General features: G+C 52.1%; 1 protein-coding gene across 1 annotated transcript in view; it reads left to right on the top strand.

Annotated features, from left to right (window-relative positions):
- LOC137467596 (zinc finger protein 585A-like) overlaps positions 1–19765 on the top strand; it is a 49139-nt gene that overhangs the window by 16721 nt on the left and 12653 nt on the right. Inside the window, 3 exon segments of the mRNA XM_068179073.1 lie at positions 5113–5910; positions 7334–7394; positions 13783–13894. Coding sequence (XP_068035174.1) covers positions 5113–5910; positions 7334–7394; positions 13783–13894 — 971 coding nt within the window.

Here is a 19765-nt window from a genome sequence, read left to right as displayed (position 1 = left end):
CCTCCTTTGGATGCTCATTTTCCCGGCCGCATCTCCCTCTGCCTTTGCCCACTGGCTGAGGGACTTGGAAGGTTCAGACTTCCCGATCCGCCTGGGCACAGGGATGATCCCCCCTTATTTTAGTGAAGTTTTCACAGCATTCTCCATTTGCTGTTTCCCTTTGCAGCTTCACCCATTTCTGTTGCAGAGTCAGAGATCCTCACCATGGGCTCTGCCTTCAGCTGTGCAGATTCCATCTGTGCAGGCAGGCAGAGCTTGGGGTGAGGGGCAGAGGGAATCAGCCCAATTCCTGCCCCAGGCAAGAAGAGCCAGGTCCATTGTCCCCACTTTGCCCCAGCAGTGTTAATTTGCATTTCTAAAGCTCCTCTGCTGGCTGCCTGGAATGCAGCTTCTCTTCCAGAGCAGCCTTCAGCAGCCTCATGTGTGCCTCCCACAACCTGCAGCTTTTTTAATTTTTTCTTTCAAATCGTCTATTTTCTGTTTATGAGTTAAAGGGTCACCTTTAAATCTCTTCTCCTTTTTCAAAATGCAGCCTAAAGGTGAACGTTGAAAAACCCAGACCAAAATTTTGGTATCTCTCACACTAAAATACACAAAAAAATCCAAGGCAATTAAGTTTTTTCTACTTCTCCTCGGAGTAAAAACTCATTCTCACATCCCTGGCCCAAACCTAACCGGCAATATAGAAGCAGGATTATTACAAAAATACTCTTCTGCTATAAACTTTGCACTGAAACTGCAGGAGAAAAGAAACCTCCACCAATATGTTTAGTGTAGGAGTCAAGGCATTCCTTGTTTCTGGCCAGGATCTGCAACAGAAATCATTCCATCCCCACATAGCCCGGGTGTACAGAGAAAATCGTTCCATGACACGTGGGTTTAACTGGATTGTTCCCAAACTTGATACAGTCTGAACCAATCTAAATCCATTGGTTTAATGTTCTACAGTTTCAAGTTGTGCAGTTTTTAGTGTTTGGGTTCCTACTGGACCCGGATTTCTTGGCTTCTGCTGTTCATCAGGTCGGAACTGCTGTATTTCCTTCTCAGCCTTTTCCAGAGCAGGTGTCTCCAGCTCTGCCGGGGGCAGTGTCTGGGGTAGGTGTTGGTTGCTGTTTGCTGCTGGGCGTTATCTTTGTGGGTATCTTTTGGGCCATTCCCAGAGTGTTGAGATGTTAAACTCATCTCCACTGAGTGGTGGAACATCCCTTAAAAAAACCTTTACCATTTCTTTCCCCGAGGCCAAGGCAAACCAAGGCTGAGTAGAGAAATAAAATGTTAGAAATGTTCAAGTCTATGACCTGGTGTATTTTCCATCAGTGCAATCCCAGGCAGCGCAGTGTGTGAGTGTGGCTGAGACCCAGAGTGGAATTGTGCCGTTGTCTTCGCCAGCAGCTGTGGCAGTGCAGGCCCAGAAAGCACTGAAGCTGCAGCAGTGGCAGCAAGGATTGGCCCCGGTGGCTGGAGATGCCCAAGGAGGGTGCCCAGGCAGAGGATTTGAGCAGAGGATGTGTGGGCAGGCCCAGGGGCTTGCCCCGCTGTGGAGCCCTGGCTGCTGCTGCGCTGCCTTCAGTGCAGGCTCCGTGGGGGCCTCCCATGCTCCTGCTGCAGGCGGGAAGTGCAAATCTCCGGGGCTTCAGAGCCCTGGAGCCCAGGCTGAGGGGTCCCCCCGTGCTCAGCTGTGCTGGGGGCTGTTTCTGGCCTCAGGGACACTTGGCATGGGCCACGCCACTTGGCCACCAGTGGTGCTGCTTTGCCCTCCTTAGGCAGGGCCCGATGTCCTGCTTGGATGTTGGGAACAGCAAAGTGCCAAGGCAGGCTCTGTGCCAGCCCAGCTTCCTGTGGGAGAGATTTCACAAGAGACAGGACTCTGGCCACAGACTGCTTTAAATGTACATCCCTTATCCCCACCCTGCACTGGGTGGAGAATTACCAGGGTAAGGAATTCCCAAGATCAATTGCAAGGGAGAGAATTGAATATCTGCCCTGGGTCTGGCTCCTCTTCTTGCCAAAGCCAACGGCAAAAGCCGTACCCATGGCATCTTGGTTTACAGCCCTGACTCCTTCCCAGGGGCTGTTTGGGTGGGCTCTCCCCTGGCCAGGAGGGCAATGCCTCTGCCAGGTGCTTGTGGCCGACCCTGTCCCCTGGGTGCTGGGGCCCCCTTGGGCCCTGGGGTTGATCCCTGAGGGGCTGTAGGAGCTTTGCCATGGCCTTTGCCTTCAGCTTGGCCTTTTGCTCATCCCTTCTTGCATTCAGCTGCTGTGCCTTTGTGCCCAAGTGCTCCAGGGCCTTCTTCTGCCACTCCTGCAGCCGCGCTCACTGCCTGTGGGTGCTCATCCTCTGAGAGCTGCTGAGCTTTGTGCAAAATCTTTCCTTTCTCCAGCGACCCAAAGCAAATGCTTAATAGAAAATCCTGATCCTTCCATGTACAATCTGCATTTCCCAGACGTTGCTTTGTTTTCCTCCTTGTGCTCAGGGTGCCCTCCCCAGCCCGTATCCCAGAGCCGGTCCCTGTCCTGCCGCAGTGTCCAAAGGCGGCCCCCCCGGCGGGCAGGGCTGGCAGCTCCACGGGGCCGGGCAGCGGCCGGGGCGTCCCGCAGGCTCCTGGGGGCCGGGGGCCACTGCCGGCCCTGCCCGGGGCTGGTGGGGTCAGGCAGCGCCCGGCGCTGAGCCCTGGCTGCCCCACAGCCCCGGCCCGGCCCCGCAGCTCCCCACAGGCCCCCAGCCCGTGCTCCTAGTCCCGCACCTCTGCGCCCGGTGCTGCCGCTGCCCACCACAGAGAAACCCCCTGGCATCCTGACCTCCTTCTTTTCCTCTCCGGGAAACCCGGGATGGAAAGGATCTGGATCAGCTGGGAAATTCTGACCATAGAACAGTGCTGAAATACATCCCAGTTCTCTGTATTTTTCTCTTCCTTCATTTTTCGATCATCCTTTTTCTTACCACATAGATTCCTCCTGCTGCTTCTTGCCTTCACCATATTGCTGTACACTGCCCTTCACCCGATCCCTTCCCAGCACACCAACACCATCCATCCCCTGTTGTCCAAATCCCTTCTCCACTTCCCTTATTGCTCCCCTGGCTGTCCATGTCCTTAATTACCTCTGGGGGAATGTGCAGACTACCTCAACATTCTCCCAAGGGACCCTTCAGAGACATTTTGGGATCATCATCCCTTTGGCCAGGACCCCTGCCTGGCTTTCCCTTTTCTCCCCTCCCTGGGTGCCCTGCCATGTTCACTCCCCGAAGATCCCAGTGCACTCACTGCTGAGATTTTCAGTGCTCTCTCCCTGCTGACTCTTCACAGACCCCCCTGATGTGTCCCTCATCTGTCTCCTGGTCACTCCCGGGTCCCTAATCGATCCCGGTGCCGCCGCCAGCCAAGGGAGCCGATCACCCAAAGTGGGTGAGGCACCTCCAGCTGCACTCCCTGCCCGCCGCCCCGGATGGTGGAAGGAATTCCGGATGAGCCCCAGGGTGTGCGGAAAAATTGACATCAGCAGAGGTTTCTGTCCACAAAGCAGACAGAGGAGTCCTGTAAAAGTAATTTCATTCCTAGAAATGGGAGAGGCCGTGGGACATTCCCCATGGGATCTCTGCAGTTGTTGGAGGACACAGCCTCCTTTTCATCCCAATTCTCCTGGCCACATCTCCCTCTCCCTTTCCCCACTGGCTGAAGTACTTGAGAGGTGCAGACTTCCCAATCCACCTCCTACATGCCCCCTTCATATGCACCCCACTGTTGTATAGCAGACGATATTCCTGGCTCTGTTAAGTCTTTGTTGTTCTTCGGGAAGTTCATGAATTAAGCAGGACCTTGGCTGCACAGCAGTCTGTGTCATCAATTGATAACATTTCCTGAAAGTGATGGCTTCTCTTGTTACTTCCTTATGCACAGGTGCCTGGCCGTATCTCGGAGCAGATTCACAGCATCTGTTTGTAAAGACACTTTCCTCTTGTTCCTTTCATGGGGGTCCCCCGTTTTCGGGACATCCCCCCTGGAGCAGGGTGTCCCCTCTTTGCTGCAGCCCCAGCCCTCAGGCAGAGCTCAGCCAATCAGAGCGCAGGGCGCTGATGACTCACCAGTTGCCAGGCAGACTCGCAGCTCCCAGCGTTCCCCACCTGGACCCCACCTGCGCCCCCCCCTCGGCCCCATCGCCCCCACGAGGGGAATTTGGGGAGGTGGGAGTGGGGCAGCGCCAAGGCCGGGGCCCCCCGCGCTGTCCTGGCGGGAGCGGCTGCAGTGGGGACCGAGTGCGGGCGGAAGCGGCCGAGAGCCCAGCGCTGCCCCAGCCCGACCTGCCCCAGCTCCATCCCTGCCCCTGCGCTGGGATGCTGTGGGTCTGGGGGGAAGAGGGAGCCGGCAGTGGGTGCTGGGCCTGGGGGCAGGAGGAGAAGGGAAGGAGAAGCAGGGTTGAGGAACAAAATGGTCAAAGGATGGACGTGGCAGGAGAAGGTGGGACTGTGCAGGAGAAGGAGGAATAGCAGGAGGAAGAGGAGTGTGAGGAAGAGCAGAGTCACAGGATAAGGAGCAGAAACAGGAAGCAGCACAAGGTTCCACCCCTCCCTGTATCTGCAGCCTCCCCCCAGCCCCAGGAGCGCTGCTCCCCCCACATGCAGCAGGTGACTGTGGAGGGGGATCCAGGATTTTCACGGGGTGAATCTTGGTGTTTCTGAGCTTGCTTGGGCTAAATGTTGTTGCTTTGGTTTTATGTGGCAGCTGAATCTTTATCTTTTGCAGGCGGTTTTTGCTGAATTATGAATTTTTTGGGGAGTTTTTGATGTGTGTCTTGAAGTTTGCAGGATTTCTGGGGTGAATCTTGGTGTTTTGGAGGTTCTTACATACAAAAACTTACCAATGACTTCTTGAGATGAACTTGGGCAGGGAGTAACCTCCAGTCCAAGTTGCTCTCCTCTTGTTTTTTCCCAAACCAGGATTTGTCATTCCCAGGGTGTGGCTGGATGGAGGAGGAGGAAAAGCCCCGAAGATCCTGCAGGAGGAGGGGCTGCAAACCCAGCCCAGGGAGCTGCGGGGAGGAAAGAGCCCCCCTGAGCCAGGAAGGCGGCCGGAGATCCAGGCGGAGCTCAGAGCTGGTGGAGAAGGCTCATGGCAGGGAGAAGCCACACAAGTGCTTGGAATGTGGGCAGGGCTTCAGCCAGAGCTCCAGCCTAATCCGGCACCAGAGGATCCACACTGGGGAACGGCCCTACGAGTGTGGGGAGTGTGGGAAGGGATTCAGCCGGAGCTCTCACCTGATCCGCCACCAGAGGATCCACACTGGGGAACGGCCCTACGAGTGTGGGGAGTGTGGGAAGAGATTCAGCCAGAGCTCCAACCTGATCCAGCACCGGAGGATCCATACCAGGGAGCTGCCATACACCTGCTTGGAATGTGGGATGAGCTTTGGGTGGAGCTCTGCCCTGAGAAGACACCAGCGCATCCATACTGGGGAGAGGCCCTACGAGTGTGGGAAGTGTGGGAAGAGCTTCAGAGAGAGCTCTGACCTGATCCAGCACCAGCTGATCCACACTGGGGAATGGCCCTACACCTGCTTGGAATGTGGGAAGAGCTTTGGGTGGAGCTCCAAACTGAGAAGACACCAGCGCATCCACACCGGGGAGAGGCCCTACGAGTGTCCCCAGTGTGGGAAGAGGTTTCACACCAGCTCCAGTCTCCTCCTACATGAGCGGATTCACACAGAGGAGAGGCCCTTCCGCTGCCCTGACTGCGGCAAGGGCTTCAAGCAAAACACCAACCTCTCTGTGCACCGGCGCATCCACACCGGGGAGAGGCCCTACGAGTGTGGGGAGTGTGGGAAGAGCTTCTCACAGAGCTCAAACTTGACCAGACATCAACGGTGGCACCAGTAAGGGAAGCACTGGGAGTGCCCCGAGTGAGGGAAGAGCTTGGAGTGAGGGAAGAGCTTGGAGTGAGGGAATTGAGTGAGGGATGTGTAGAACAATATCTGAGAGAAAGAGGTCACGATCTGGATGTTCATGATTTATATGGTTGGAATGAAGGTTGACCTACCCCAGCCTATGCCTCAGATGTGGGCCACAGAGGCCTTGAAGCCTGTGGCGCAGTTAAGAATAAGTTTGTGGCGCAGTCAGAAATTATGTTAAGGTATAATACCATGTACTGAGCTATCTAGGTGTGAATTTGTATAGGTCTGCAGTGTGAAACTTTAGTCACCTTAAGAGAGGGAAAAAAACAATGATTGCTTGCCAATGACAGTGTGCTCACGATTGTAAACTATCTGGAAGTGTATAAAAACTACTGTCTGTAAACAATAAAGGGAGAACGTAGGATTAACCACATTGGTTGGGATCTGCGTTTGTTCCTGTCCAGCCACCCTTTTATAATTGGTCCCTGTTTCAGAGTCCTCCACAGCTGAGGGACTGAGATTCTGATGGTAGGCTCCTGGGCCTCTGTAAGAGCCCGTCTGAAGCCCCTTGTTCTCCATTCTGCCTTCCGATTGCCACAAGAAAGAATCCCTTCCCCCGCTGCAGTTCCGGCTGAGAACAGGACACAGTGCAGGTGGAACCACTGAACCATCATGCTAGCTGTTCCGAACAAGGCCTGACAAGAACTTGGCAAGGAGTTGGCAAGGACCTGACATGGACCCAGCTCGGGACAGCCTGATGCGCGGCCTGCTTCTAATCTCCGTTCTTAAGCCGAATGAACTTTTGGGGTGACTCCCGTGGTCCTTCATTGAAGACCCCTCATCTGCCTCATTACCACTGTGACAAATAAAGAACGAGAACCCTCCTCCCAAGGACTGAGACTGAGACCTCTACTATAGGGAGGAGGGGAATTTGGTGGTCTGACCACTAATGACATGACCTGTTTCCCTTCAGTAATTTCAATGGACTTATTCTTCATTGTATTCGTCTTGCTTTGGTGGTTTCTGTGGACTCACCTGTTCCCCCGTGGCAATTACAATGGACTTTCATTGTTACACTTGTTCCCCCCTCTTTCCTCTGTGGACTATAACTGGAACCCCGAGTCGACCAGAGCTTCGGAGACTCCCCCGACACGACAGACGGATCCCCATCGTCCGGACCACTGAGGATCTCGCCTGTGTTGGTAGCTATTCCCATACCCCTCTTCTCTCTCCCTCTCTATTCTTTTATCTCCTTTCTGATCCCCACTATCGCATATACTGTTTTTGGCCCCTAATAAAGGTGCATTTGTTGTGATTAACTAATAGTCACTTGTTGTTTGCCTTTTGTACTTTTGGGATCGGTGAAAAGAACCATCACGACACCCCGCAATAAGCGGATCGTGACAGCCTCCACACCAGTGCATCTTCCTTTTCCTTGTTTTCATTGCAGCGTCATTCTCCGCCACCCAGATGAAATTGAGGATTGGCAATGGCTTGCAAGAAAGCAAGGGGTGAGTACCTTGGGTTTGGTGAGAAATGAGCCTCATGCTTTAGAATTTTTAAAACTTTAAGAAGGCATAATTAGAGACAAATCAATAACAGCTCTGGGTGCTTGGCAATGGCCAGAGGCACACTGGTTAACCATGGCAACTCTTATCTACTTTTTCCATTATATTGTTCAAAAACATATTGATAAAGATTATACATATTCAAACATTTCTTTGAACTCGTTTACTTGTTCCAGGAACTCTTGAAGTTGGTTTGAGCCCCAAGCCGCCTTTCTAGAGTACGTGCAGGAATCGTGGATTGTTGTTCTTAGCGTTGTGTGTCACTTCCTCACAACAGCCCCCTGATCCCTAGTTTCAGCTGAGTCTGCAGGTCCCAAGTTGGGCAACTCCCTGGGGGCTCCCCTGGCAGGGGAGACCCTCCTGGAGCAGTTCTGTGTCAGGAAGGAGAGACACATTGGACTTCTTTGGTCTTCAGCTTCTGTTTATTGTTACCTTATCAAAACTTCAGCACACTGTCTGCACCAGACTCTGCGTGCAGGAAAAAACAGCACAAAAATGGCCAACAATCTCTTGTTACAAGGCCTTTTAAATCTAATCAAAAACTAAGCTACCCAATTAAGAAGGGACACCTAAATTATTTTCCTTTCTAACCCAATAACTGAGCCCTAAAGACCCAGATTTTTAATGCGGATTTTTCTACCCAATTACAAGACATCACCTAAAGGCAAGAAGAAAGAAGAAGGGAACTCAAGACAACACCCTATATCCTCCATCTTGAACCCATCTATAACATACTAAAAATCCTAAAACCTAAATGTCTCACCCATGTGACATACTCCACCACTCTCTACAATCTCTACAATCTCTTTCACACTTTTGTGGTTTCTAGTTTACCTTGAGGCTTTGGAAGTTTTCTCCATGAACGAGGGTCAAAGTCAGTGCTCCCCTGGGGGTCAGGGCACCCCAGAGCAGACAGAGAAATATTCCCAGTGTCCTGGGTTTCCACATCAGCAGGCGACAGTTATTGACAGTCGAAGGGTCAGCGGCAGGGGTCCTCATCACACCCATTCCTTAAATGTTATCTGGCCATGCAGACGGTTTTAGCTACTTCCACAAATACTTTAAATCAACATTAGCTGTTTCACAAATATCTCTGAGTTATTCTTGTCAGTTAGTTACAAAAATAAAAGCATTAGTTATTATTTCACAACTGCAGCAACTTCTGCAAAAGTTAACATTCTAATGCACAACACGTAGCATCCACTTCAATACTTTGCAAAAGCCAAAACTATAATGTATGTTTTTCACACTGTCCACAAACTAAAATATCATCCATGAATGATGTTCTGAGGATTTGAGCGACACAGGGGCCAGGGCATTGGCCACAAAAAGCCGACAAATTGTACGACAGCAAAAGCAGTTAAAAGTGATTACAAACTGTCCTATATCAAAATCAGCTCATCTTTCATGTTGTGATTAGGAATAAGTTGCAGAAGTCAAGACATAATAGCAAAAGCCACCAAGTACATAGTTCTTTATAACAAACCCAGGGCAGGTTTTTCCCTTGCATGGAGCACTTGGGCCTTCCCTGGGCCCCTTCTGCCCTCTTGCAGAGCCGGTGGCATTTTCCACCACCCACAGTTTGTAACCAAGAGTCGGGTGCAGCCGAGAAGGCTCCAAGTGCCTCCTTCCAGGCTGACTCTGCAGATGCCGAGGCTGCTCTGGGCTCTGCCAGGGCTCTGCTGGGGCTCAGCTCTGGGCGAGGCTGGGCCCGCTCTCCCCTCACATTGCTCCGGGCAGCTGAGTCACACAGGGAGAAGGAAGGGACACGTCAAGGGAGTTGAAGTTGAGAGAGTTTTTATTCAAAAAACTGCCATACCAAACAGGCTGTCATAAGAGCCATAACAAACAGGCTGTCCTAACTACCTTAACCAACTAGCACTGCTAACTACCATAACTAACTAGTTGTCCTAACTAACTACTGTAACTAAACGCTGTCCTCCAGTGCTTCATCTCCTCCGCTGCTGCCTCAGTTGCTTTGCTGTGATGATCAGAGGGGTCAGGCTGGAGAGAGGCTTGGCTGATGATAAAAATGGGTGCTGCCCAAAGGAGAAAAAAGAAAGAAATGAACCGTTACTTTCCAGAGTCAACTTCCTCACAGGCTCTGTTGCAACAGGACAAAGGGAAATGGTCTGAAACTCAGGAGAGGGAAGCAGGCTCAGATTAGGTCTGAGGCAGAATTTTTTTAGCAGGAGAGTGGGGAAGCACTGACAGAAGGTGCCCAGAGATGTGGGAGGTGCCTCCTCCCTGGAAACATCCAAGCTCAGGTCAGGCAGGGCTCTGAGCCACCTGACCTGCTTGAAGATGGCCCTGCTCGCTGTGGGGCCCCAGGTGCAGATGACCTCGAAAGGCCCCTGCCAAGCCAAACCAGGCGAGGATTCTGCTTGCTTTGCGTGTGGAAAGCAGTGAGACCGGAGACCATTGGAGGGGGCCCCACAAGAAAACCCCTCCCTGGCGCTGCTGCTTCCCCTGCAGCCGCTTGGCATTCACCTGCAGCAGCTCCTGGGCAGACCAGCGCCGCTCCTCGTCCGGCTCCAGGCTGCACTCGAGGAAGTCCCGCAGCAGAGCCGACAGGCGCCTGGGCTCCTGCAGCTGCGGGGTCCCGTTCTGCCGGATCAGAGCGCGAGCCTGCAGGAAAAGCCAACTCAGCGCTCTGCCAGCTTCCTTCCCACCCACAAGTGCTCACATCGACCCTGGCTTCCCAGCCCCAGCTCCAGGGGCACTTTCCTCCCTGGCAGAGATGCTGCTCACAGCTCATTTTTCTATGCCAACCAAAAAACCCAAACCCTGGTGCTGCCACAGCCATTGTAAAGAGCTGGTGCACTTGCTTCACATTTTCAGGTCATCCTCACAGCCAGAAGAACTGCAACAACGTAAATCCCAAAGAAAATTGTGTCTGGAGACTGCAGAATATGTGTCTGTGTTGAGGCTCCAGTCCTCTGGGAATTCCCTTCCCCATGTGCAGAAACCTCCAGCTGCTGCTCCCAGTGCAGGGTCACCCTGTGCTCACAGGCCTCTGCAACCGCGGGAGAATTGGCCTCTTACCATGGCCCTCGTTTCCTTAAGTAAGGAGGTTCTCCTTCCACCATCTCGATGGTCACAATTCCAAAGGACCAGATGTCCACCTTGGGGCCGTAAGGAGAACTGGTGACAACTTCTGGGGCCATCCAGTGAGCAGTGCCCACCATGGAGCTGCGCTGGTCCTGCTCAGGGCTGAGCTGAGCGCTGAGGCCAAAATCAGCTGAGGACAGAAACAAACACTGTCAAAGGCAGCTGGAATGAGGAAACCAAGCACAAAGACTCCCCACTCTCAGTCTGAGAATGCAGCAGTGAAGTCAGCTGGAAAAGTCCTCAGAGCTGTAGCCAAGGAAAGATGGAACTGAACTGGACCCTTAAAGAAACCCTCAGCTTTCGTGCAGTTGCTGTTACTGATTCCCTTGCAGCTTCAGATTCCAACTCCTGCCCCTCTGGGAGGGCCATTCCCGGAGCAAAGGCACCCCTGACAGCCTGCTCCTCTCCTGAGCTCTCTGCAGGGGCAGCCGCTCTCAGCTGGCAGCAGGGGCCGGGCAGTGCCCCCAGCAGCCCTTGTGGGGCTCTGGCCGTCACTGGGAAGCAGCCCCACAGCCGCACCCCGGGAGCGCCGTGCCTGGCCAGGAACACCCACCCAGCTTGACAGAGCCGTCCATGCCCAGAAGGATGTTGGAGCTCTTCAGATCTCTGTGGATCACCCGGTTCGAATGGAGGAAATCCAGGCCCTGCAGACACTGAGAGAGAACAAGAAACACGAGGGTAAAAACCAATGGCCGGAATATATCACACAAGAAAGGACAGTTTAGAATTCTGCCAGCAGCGACTTTGCTGTGACAGGCCAGGAGTGCAGTGCAGACAAGCTCCAGGCAAACGGTTCAAGGCAAAGCTGAGAACAGCACATCAAATCCAAAACAGACAGAGAGTGCCACAACAGCAGGAAAGAGAACAAGAACAGAGTAGAAGTGCAGTGCTGCTGGCAGGCCGTTCACTGCAGGGGCTCTTTCTTCTCCAGCTCATAAAAACAACAGAGAAACAAAGCCCTGAGCATGGAGCCACTCCTGCTCTCACGCCCTGCTGGGAAGGACCATCGTGTCCAAGGCATGGCAGTCACAGGCAGGATCCCTCACCTCCCGACTGACAGCTGCCATCTCTCCTTCAGCCATGCGTGTCTGTCTGACAACGTCCTGCAAAGTTCCTCCATCCATGTATTCCATCACCAGCCAGAGATCTCCATCGACAAGGAAGCTGGAAGAGGAAAGCAGTGGCATGGAGACCAATGTGCAGTGCTCAATTCCCCCATGGAAAAGCCTGGAGTGGAGTTTTGTTGCCAGGCCACTTGTCAATGAGGACAGAATCCGATGGAGAGACATTCCTGCCAGGCTGCACAGCCCTTGGGATCTGCACAGTCTAAAGGAGGAGACCCCTGTGAGAAAGGAGAGGCCTGAGATGGCAAGCAGGTGAAAAATGCAGTTTAGCAAAGGCCCAGATCAATGTGGACCCACAACACTGGCCCCCAGCTGGTTCAGCTTCTGAACTCATCAGTTCTACCCTTCCCTGCAGAACAAGGCAACACAGCTCCCAGGGTTATCCAGGGGAGGAGGCCGGGCAGCTCTTGGGACAAAAGGGGTCAGAAAACCTTTCAGAAAGTCCCTTCAGAAACAGGCAAGGCCAGTGACAAATGGGCAAACGAGGCATTTCTGGGAACAAGAACCTGGTCTTCCTGGCATCTGCAGCAATGGGAAAGGGCTGGGAAGAAGAAGCCAAGGGAAATAATTTCTGCTGTGGTTTACCAGCACTTGTTGTAAGACACAGAAAACAGGGTCAGCTTGAAGGGAAAACCAAACCAAAGCAACAAAAGCACACGGAGGGAGCGAACTTCCAGGCTGTTGTTTTGGGAAGAAACGGCTGGGTCAGGCATTTTCAAAACAGGCTACAGACTACGGATGGCAGGAAAGGTTAAGGCAGGGCCCGGGCACGGGATAAGGCCTGAGGCACTCACCTGTCCAAAGAGCTGACAATGTTGGGGTTCTTCTTGTCCTTCAGGAGCAGGAGCTCATTCACAGCTCGTTCCCTGTTCTGCCCTCTCAGACTCATTTTCTTTATGGCCACCTGAAAGGACATTGCAGACCTTTCACTGGAGGAGTCTGTGGCAGGAGGCCGCAGCAAACACGGAGCGAGTCTTTTTGGGGCGACGGAGCCGGGCTGTGCCAAACTGCCTTGGGATGGGACACCAGAGCTCAGCAAGTGCCATTCCCACAGCCCATTGCTCTGCTCGCTGGGGGCTGCTTACAGGACACATGGCCAGAGACATTTGGCCTTGCAAGCCCTGCAGAAATGGCCCCTCAGCTGTCAGCCTCCAAGCTCTAACCACATTCTCTGCACCTACAGTCTTCTCAAATGGCCTCAACACTCTCATTATATTTCAAACACATTCTGCAAGCAGGGGGTAATTCTGGTTCTGTGCAAACAGAGCAAAACAGCTGGGAACCCTTTAGCAGTTCTATGGGATTGGGTCATGATTTCAGATGCAACTGCTCTGGTTGGGGTTGCACAACAAAGCAAACACACACATCCATTGCTCAGGTGATCCCTGTCACAGGCTGTCACTGACCCCAGAGCCAAACACAACTGCAGGGTTTAGGAGAGAGCTTTGCTCTGGACATCCATCTTCTCATTTCTCTCCCTCTCTCTGTGAACAGCTGCAGTGGAACTAAAACCCCAAACTGAGCCCAAGCAGGATCTCTCCCTCTTTAGGCCTTGAGGTACCCTTTGAAGATGAAAGGCAGGATGGAAAAACTGCTAAATAGTGTTCCTGTCTGAGGCTGGGGTGAAGATAAATTGGGCCTCAGTCTCCAGCACTGATGCATTCCCACTTTTAGATATGAAGACCAAGCCAGCGTGTCCTGCTCTGACAGACACCGCTGCCCTGCTTGCATTCCTTTGGGCACTTCAGAAGGACCAAGTCTGTCCCAGCTGTGCTCTGCAGGCTGACACGGCTCTGCCTGCAGAGGAGCAGCCTGTGCAGGAAAGCTCTGCTGGCCCCCAAAGCTGCAGCCACAGCTCCCAGCAGAGGGGAGAGCCCTGGAGAGCTGCCAGACGTGCTGGGCGTGTTGACACTGACCTCTCCTCCAGTGGCCCTGTCGAGTCCTTTCGAAACGGTTCCGAAAGCCCTGGAGACAAAACAGCAGAGAAGAAAGAAGCAGCGCTTTAGGCCCTGGCAGTGAAAGCCAGCCCAGACAGGAGATCTCTGCTGCCTGCAGCGTTCACAAACACCTGGGGGCATCGACCCTTCCAACAACAGCGCAGCAGCCACCAGAATGATGATGATGATGATGCCCCACTCATGGCGATGATAACAGTAGAGGGCAACAACAATGACAGTGATGATGACGATGATGACAATGACTATGAAGGTGACAGAGAATGATGATGATGATGATGCACCACTCATGGCAATGATGACAGCAGAAGATGACAATGATGACGATGATGACAATGACGATGAAGGTGACAGAGAATGATGATGATGATGATGCACCACTCATGGCAATGATGACAGCAGATGAGAACGATGATGATGATGGCAATGATGGCGATGAAGACGCCGTGTGGGTCTCCTCACCATGGTCTCCCCCAAGAGCACCTCAAGCAGCCGCGTGAGCACAAAGCCATCATGCAGGTCCAAGTAGAGGTCCCCGACGCGGCAGGCGGCGCGCGCCGGGTGGGCCTTCACCCACTTGGTGAAGGTCTTCTTCTGCACCGCGTCCCGCTCGTCTGAAGGGACATAGAGGTCACCACAAATCCACCCCAAATTCCACCCCAGAACCACCTTGAGACCCCAAATCCACCCTGAGACCCCCATGGGACTCAGGAGCCTCCAGGTGAACGTTCACCCACTTGGTGAAGGTCTTCTCCTTCACCATGTCCTGCTCGTCCAGGGGACATCGAGGTCACCCCAAATCCACCCTGAGACCCCAAATCCACCCTGAGACCCCCATGGGACTCAGGAGCCTTCTGGTGGACGTTCACCCACTTGGTGAAGGTCTTCTCCTTCACCATGGCCTGCTCGTCCAGGGGACATCAAGGTCACCCCAAATTTTGGGGGCTTTTGGGGGGTTTTGGGGTTTTGTGGGGAGAGTTGAGAATATTTTTGGGGTTTTTTTTTAGGGGTTTTGGGCTGGTTGAGGAGTTTTTTTTAGGGTTTTTTGAGGTTTTTGGGGTTTTTTGGGGGATTTGAGAAGTTTGTTTTGGGGTTTTTTGTTTTTTTTTATTTTTTGAGGGTTGAAATCTGCAAATTTTTTGGGGAATATTTGGATTTTTTGGTTTTTTTTGGGGGGGGAATCTGCGAATTTTTTGGGAAATATTTGGATTTTTTTGGGGGGGAATCTGCAAATTTCTTGGGGAATATTTTGATTTTTTTTGGGTTTTTTTGGGGGGAAATCTGTGAATCTTTGGGGAATATTTTCATTTTTTGGTTTTTTTTTTGGTGGGGAAGGAAATATGAAAATTTTTGGGGAATATTTTGATTTTCTTGGGGTTTCTTCGGGGGGGAATCTGCGAATTTTTTGGGAAATATTTGGATTTTTTTTTTTTCACCCACCAGCCAAGGTCTTGATCCGGGAGCACTCGAAGATTTTGGGGTCCCCCCAGGCTCGGGGCTCCGGGGGGGGTCCCAGGGGCCGTTGTTGTTGTTGGGGAGAGGGGCGACCTCCACGTTGTCCAGCTCTGCCGCCATGGGGGGGGGGTCCCCAAAATTGGGGAGGGGTCCCACAACGAGCTCAGGGGGGGCCTGGAAGAGATTTTTTTGGGGGGGGTTGAGATTTTTGGGGGGTAGAGACCCCCCGAGTTGGTTTAGGGGGGCTGGGAGCTCCCAAAATTCAATGAGAACCCCCCCAAGACCCCCAAAATTCCCCCCGAAACCCCCCAAAATCCATTCCAGACCACCCTGAGACCCCCAAAATCCCCCCAAGAAGGCCCTAAAATTCTCTGAAACCGCAAAATCCATCGAGACCCCACATTGAGATCCCCAAAATCGCTCGAGACACCCCAAAATTCACTGACACCCCCAAAATCCCTCCTGACACACCCCAAAATTCTCTGAGACCCCAAAATCCATTGAGAGTCCGTCCAAGACCCACAAAATCCCTCCTGAGACCCCCCAAAATTCTCTGAGACCCTAAAATCCATGGAGAGCCCCGCCCTGAGATCCCCAAAACCCCCCCGAGACCCCCCAAAATTCTCTGAGATCCCAAAATCCATTGAGAGACCCCCCAAGATCCCCAAAATCCTCCCCCGCGACCACCCAAAATCCCTCCTAAGACCACCCCAAAATTCTCTGAGACCCCAAAATCCATCAAGACCCCCACCCCGAGGTCCCCAAAATTCTCTGAGACCCCAAAATCCATTGAGAGCCCTGCCCTGAGACCCCCAAAATCCATCCTGAGCACCCCCAAAGAGCCCCTCCAAGACCCCCAAAATCCCTCCTGAGACCCCCCAAAATTCTCTGAGACCCCAAAATCCATCAAGACCCCCACCCCGAGGTCCCCAAAATTCTCTGAGACCCCAAAATTCATGGAGAGCCTCACCCTGAGACCCACAAAATCCCTCCTGGGACCCCCCAAGATCCCCAAAATTCAATGAGACCCCTCCCCAAAATTCTCTGCGAATCCCAAAATCCATTGAGACCCCACTGAGACCCCAAAAAATCCTCCTGAGATCCCCAAAAATCCCCTGAGGCCACCAAAATCCATTCAAGACCCCCTGAAAATTCTCTGAGACCCCAAAATCCCCTCAGGACTCCCCCTAAGCCCCCCAAAATCCTCCGAGAATCCTCAGGACCCCCAAAATCCCCCCAGGACCCCCCCGTAAACTCCCCTAAAATTCCCCCAAACCCCCCCGGACACCTCAAGACCTCCAGGACCTCCCTAAAGTCCCCGAAGACCCCCAAAACCCTCCCAGACCTTCCAAGACCCCCAAGGACCCCCTAAACCCCCAAAAATCCCCCAAAATCCCCTAAAATTGTCCCAAAATCCCCTAAAATTCCCCCCAAATCCCCTAAAATTCCCCCCAAAATTCCCCCAATCCTCCCAAAATTCCCCCCAAATCCCCTAAAATATCCCCCAAAATTCCCCCCAAATGCTCCAAAATGCCCCCAAATCCCCTAAAATTCCCCCAAAATCCCCCAAATCCCCTAAAATTCCCCCAGTCCTCCCAAATTTCCTCCAAAATCCCCTAAAATTCCCCCCAAATTCCCCAAAATGTCCCCAAAATGTCCTCCAAAACACCTAAAATCCCCCCCAAAATCCCCTAAAATTCCCCCCAAATTCTCCAAAATGCCCTCAAATCCCCTAAAATTGCACCAAAATTCCCCAAAATCTCCTAAAATTCCACCAAAACTCCCCCATTCCTCCCAAATTTCCCCCCAAATTCCACCCCCCCCCCCCCAGCACCTGGACAAGCCTCGCCCCATAATTCCAAAAAAAAAAAAAAAACATTCCCAAATCATTTCCGAAACAGGATGGGCATCGGGCAGCGTTATCCCGGAATTCCCGTTATCCCAGAATTTCTGTTATCCTGGAATTCCTGTTATCCCAAATTTTCCATTATCCTGGAATTTATGTTATCCCAAATTTTTCATTATCCTGGAATTTATGATATCCCAAATTTCCCATTATCCCAAAATTCCCATTATCCTGGAATTTCTGTTATCCCAGAATTTCTGTTATCCCGGAATTCCCGTTATCCCAAATTTCCCATTATCCTGGAATTTATGTTATCCCGGAATTCCTGTTATCCCAAAATTCACATTATCCTGGAATTCCTGTTATCCCAGTTTTTGTCACTGTTATCCCAAAATACCCATTATCCCAAAATTCCCATTATCCTGGAATTTCTGTTATCCCAAAATTCCCATTATCCTGGAATTTATGTTATCCCACTTTTTGTCACTGTTATCCCAAATTTCCCATTATCCCGGAATTTATGTTATCCTGGAATTCCTGTTATCCCTACATTCACATTATCCTGGAATTCCTGTTATCCCACTTTTTGTCACTGTTATCCCAAAATACCCATTATCCCAAAATTCCCATTATCCTGGAATTTCTGTTATCCCAAAATTCACATTATCCTGGAATTCCTGTTATCCCAGTTTTTGTCACTGTTATCCCAAAATTCCCATTATCCCAAAATTCCCATTATCCTGGAATTTCTGTTATCCCAAAATTCCCATTATCCCAAAATTCCCATTATCCTGGAATTTCTGTTATCCCACTTTTTGTCACTGTTATCCCAAAATTCCCCTTATCCCAAAATTCCCATTATCCTGGAATTTACGTTATCCAAAAATTCCCATTATCCCGGAATTCCTGTTATCCCAGTTTTTCTCACTGTTATCCCAAAATTCCCATTATCCCGGTATTCCAACATTCCCAATTTTCCCATTATCCCCGTGATCCCAGTTACCCTGGTTTGTGTCCCCACTATCCCAAAATTCCCAATGGTATTCCTGTTATGCCAGAATTCCCATTATTCTGATATTCCCAATTTTCCCACTATCCCAAAATTCCCATTATCCCAGTACTCCCATTATCCCACTCTCCCAGTTATCCCAGTTCCCCCAATTATCCCAGTTCCCCATTATCCCACTCTCCCAGTTATCCCAGTTTCTCCCCCATTATCCCAGTTCCCCATTATCCCACTCTCCCAGTTACCCCAGTTTCTCCCCCATTTTCCCAGTTTCCCCATCATCCCGTGCTCCCCAGTTATCCCAGTTCCCCATGATGCCTGAGAGACTGGAGAGATTATATGGAACTGGGATAAAACAGGGAATGGGATCAAATAGGGACGGGGATCCTATGGAATGGGATAAACTGGACTGGGATAAACTGGACTGGGATTATATGGAACTGGGATAAAACAGGGAATGGGATCAAATATGGACTGGAATCCTATGGACTGGGATAAACTGGACTGGGGTTATATGGAACTGGGATAAAACAGGGAATGGGATCGAATAGGGCCTGGGACCCTATGGACTGGGATAAACTGGACTGGGATAGCCCAGACTGGGATCCTATGGACCTGAATCCTATGGACTGGGATATCCTGGACTGGGATTATATGGAACTGGGATCCTATGGACCGGGATAAACTGGACTGGGACTATATGGAACTGGGATAAAACAGGGAATGGGATCGAATAGGGCCTGGGACCCTATGGACTGGGATAAACTGGACTGGGATAGCCCAGACTGGGATCCTATGAACTGGGATAATCTGGACTGGGATAGCCCGGACTGGGATCCTATGGACCTGAATCCTATGGACTGGGATAAACTGGACTGGGATTATATGGAACTGGGATCCTATGGACTGGGATAAAACAGAGACTGGGACCCTGTGGAATGCGATCCTATGGAGTGGGACCACCCAGACTGGGATAACATGGACTGGGATCCTACAGACTGGGACTGCACAGAGTGGGACTGCACAGACTGGGACCACATGGATCAGGACCATAGAGACTGGGATAAACAGGACTGGGATGATATGGAATGGGATCCTACAGACACGGAGCATACAAATCCCAGTACAAACTGGGATCGCATGGAAGAGGAGGGGTGAAGAAGGAGAGCGAGTAGGGCTGGAAACAGGAGAAGGAGATGGGGAAAGGGAGGGGGAAGAGGAGGAGAAGGAGGAGGGATGGAAGGGGAGGGATGAAGGAGGACAGGGAGGAGGGGATAGCACACAGGAGGAGGAGGAGGAGGAGCGATGGAAGAGGAGAGATGAAGGAGGAGAAGGCGAGGGGGGGTTAGGGAGAAGGAGAAGGGGGGAAGGAAGAGGAGAATCAGGCGGGGTTAGGGAAGAGGAGGAGAGGGGGAGAAGAGGAGGGACGGAAGGGCAGGGATGAAGGAGGAGAAGGAGGGGGGCTTAGGGAGGAAGAAAAGGGGGGAAGGAAGAGGAGGGGCGGGAGGAAGAGGAAGAGGAGGGACAAAGGCGGATCAAGGACAGCAGGAGGAAACACGCGGTCGAGCCCTCCCTGAATTCGTAGCCCCCAGCTGTGGGATCATCCCGCAGGTGAGCGGGGAGGGGGAGCTCGGCCCAGATATCCTGGGGGGTGCCTGGGTCGGGTTGTTTTGGGGGGATGTTTGGAGAATGAAGAACTGCAAAGCCGAGCGGAAAAGGTCCCTTGGGGGGACATTGGGGGTCCCGGTGGCGGCTGCCGGCAGAGGCAGCCTGGAGGAGCAGAGCCCTGTGTCCCCCAGGAGCCCAAAGTGGGGAGC

This window comes from Anomalospiza imberbis, unplaced genomic scaffold (genome assembly GCF_031753505.1).
Source record: "Anomalospiza imberbis isolate Cuckoo-Finch-1a 21T00152 unplaced genomic scaffold, ASM3175350v1 scaffold_69, whole genome shotgun sequence".
Lineage (NCBI taxonomy): Eukaryota > Metazoa > Chordata > Aves > Passeriformes > Viduidae > Anomalospiza > Anomalospiza imberbis.
The sequence above is the reverse complement of the archived record's forward strand: the minus strand, read 5'-3'. Positions and strand labels throughout refer to the sequence as shown.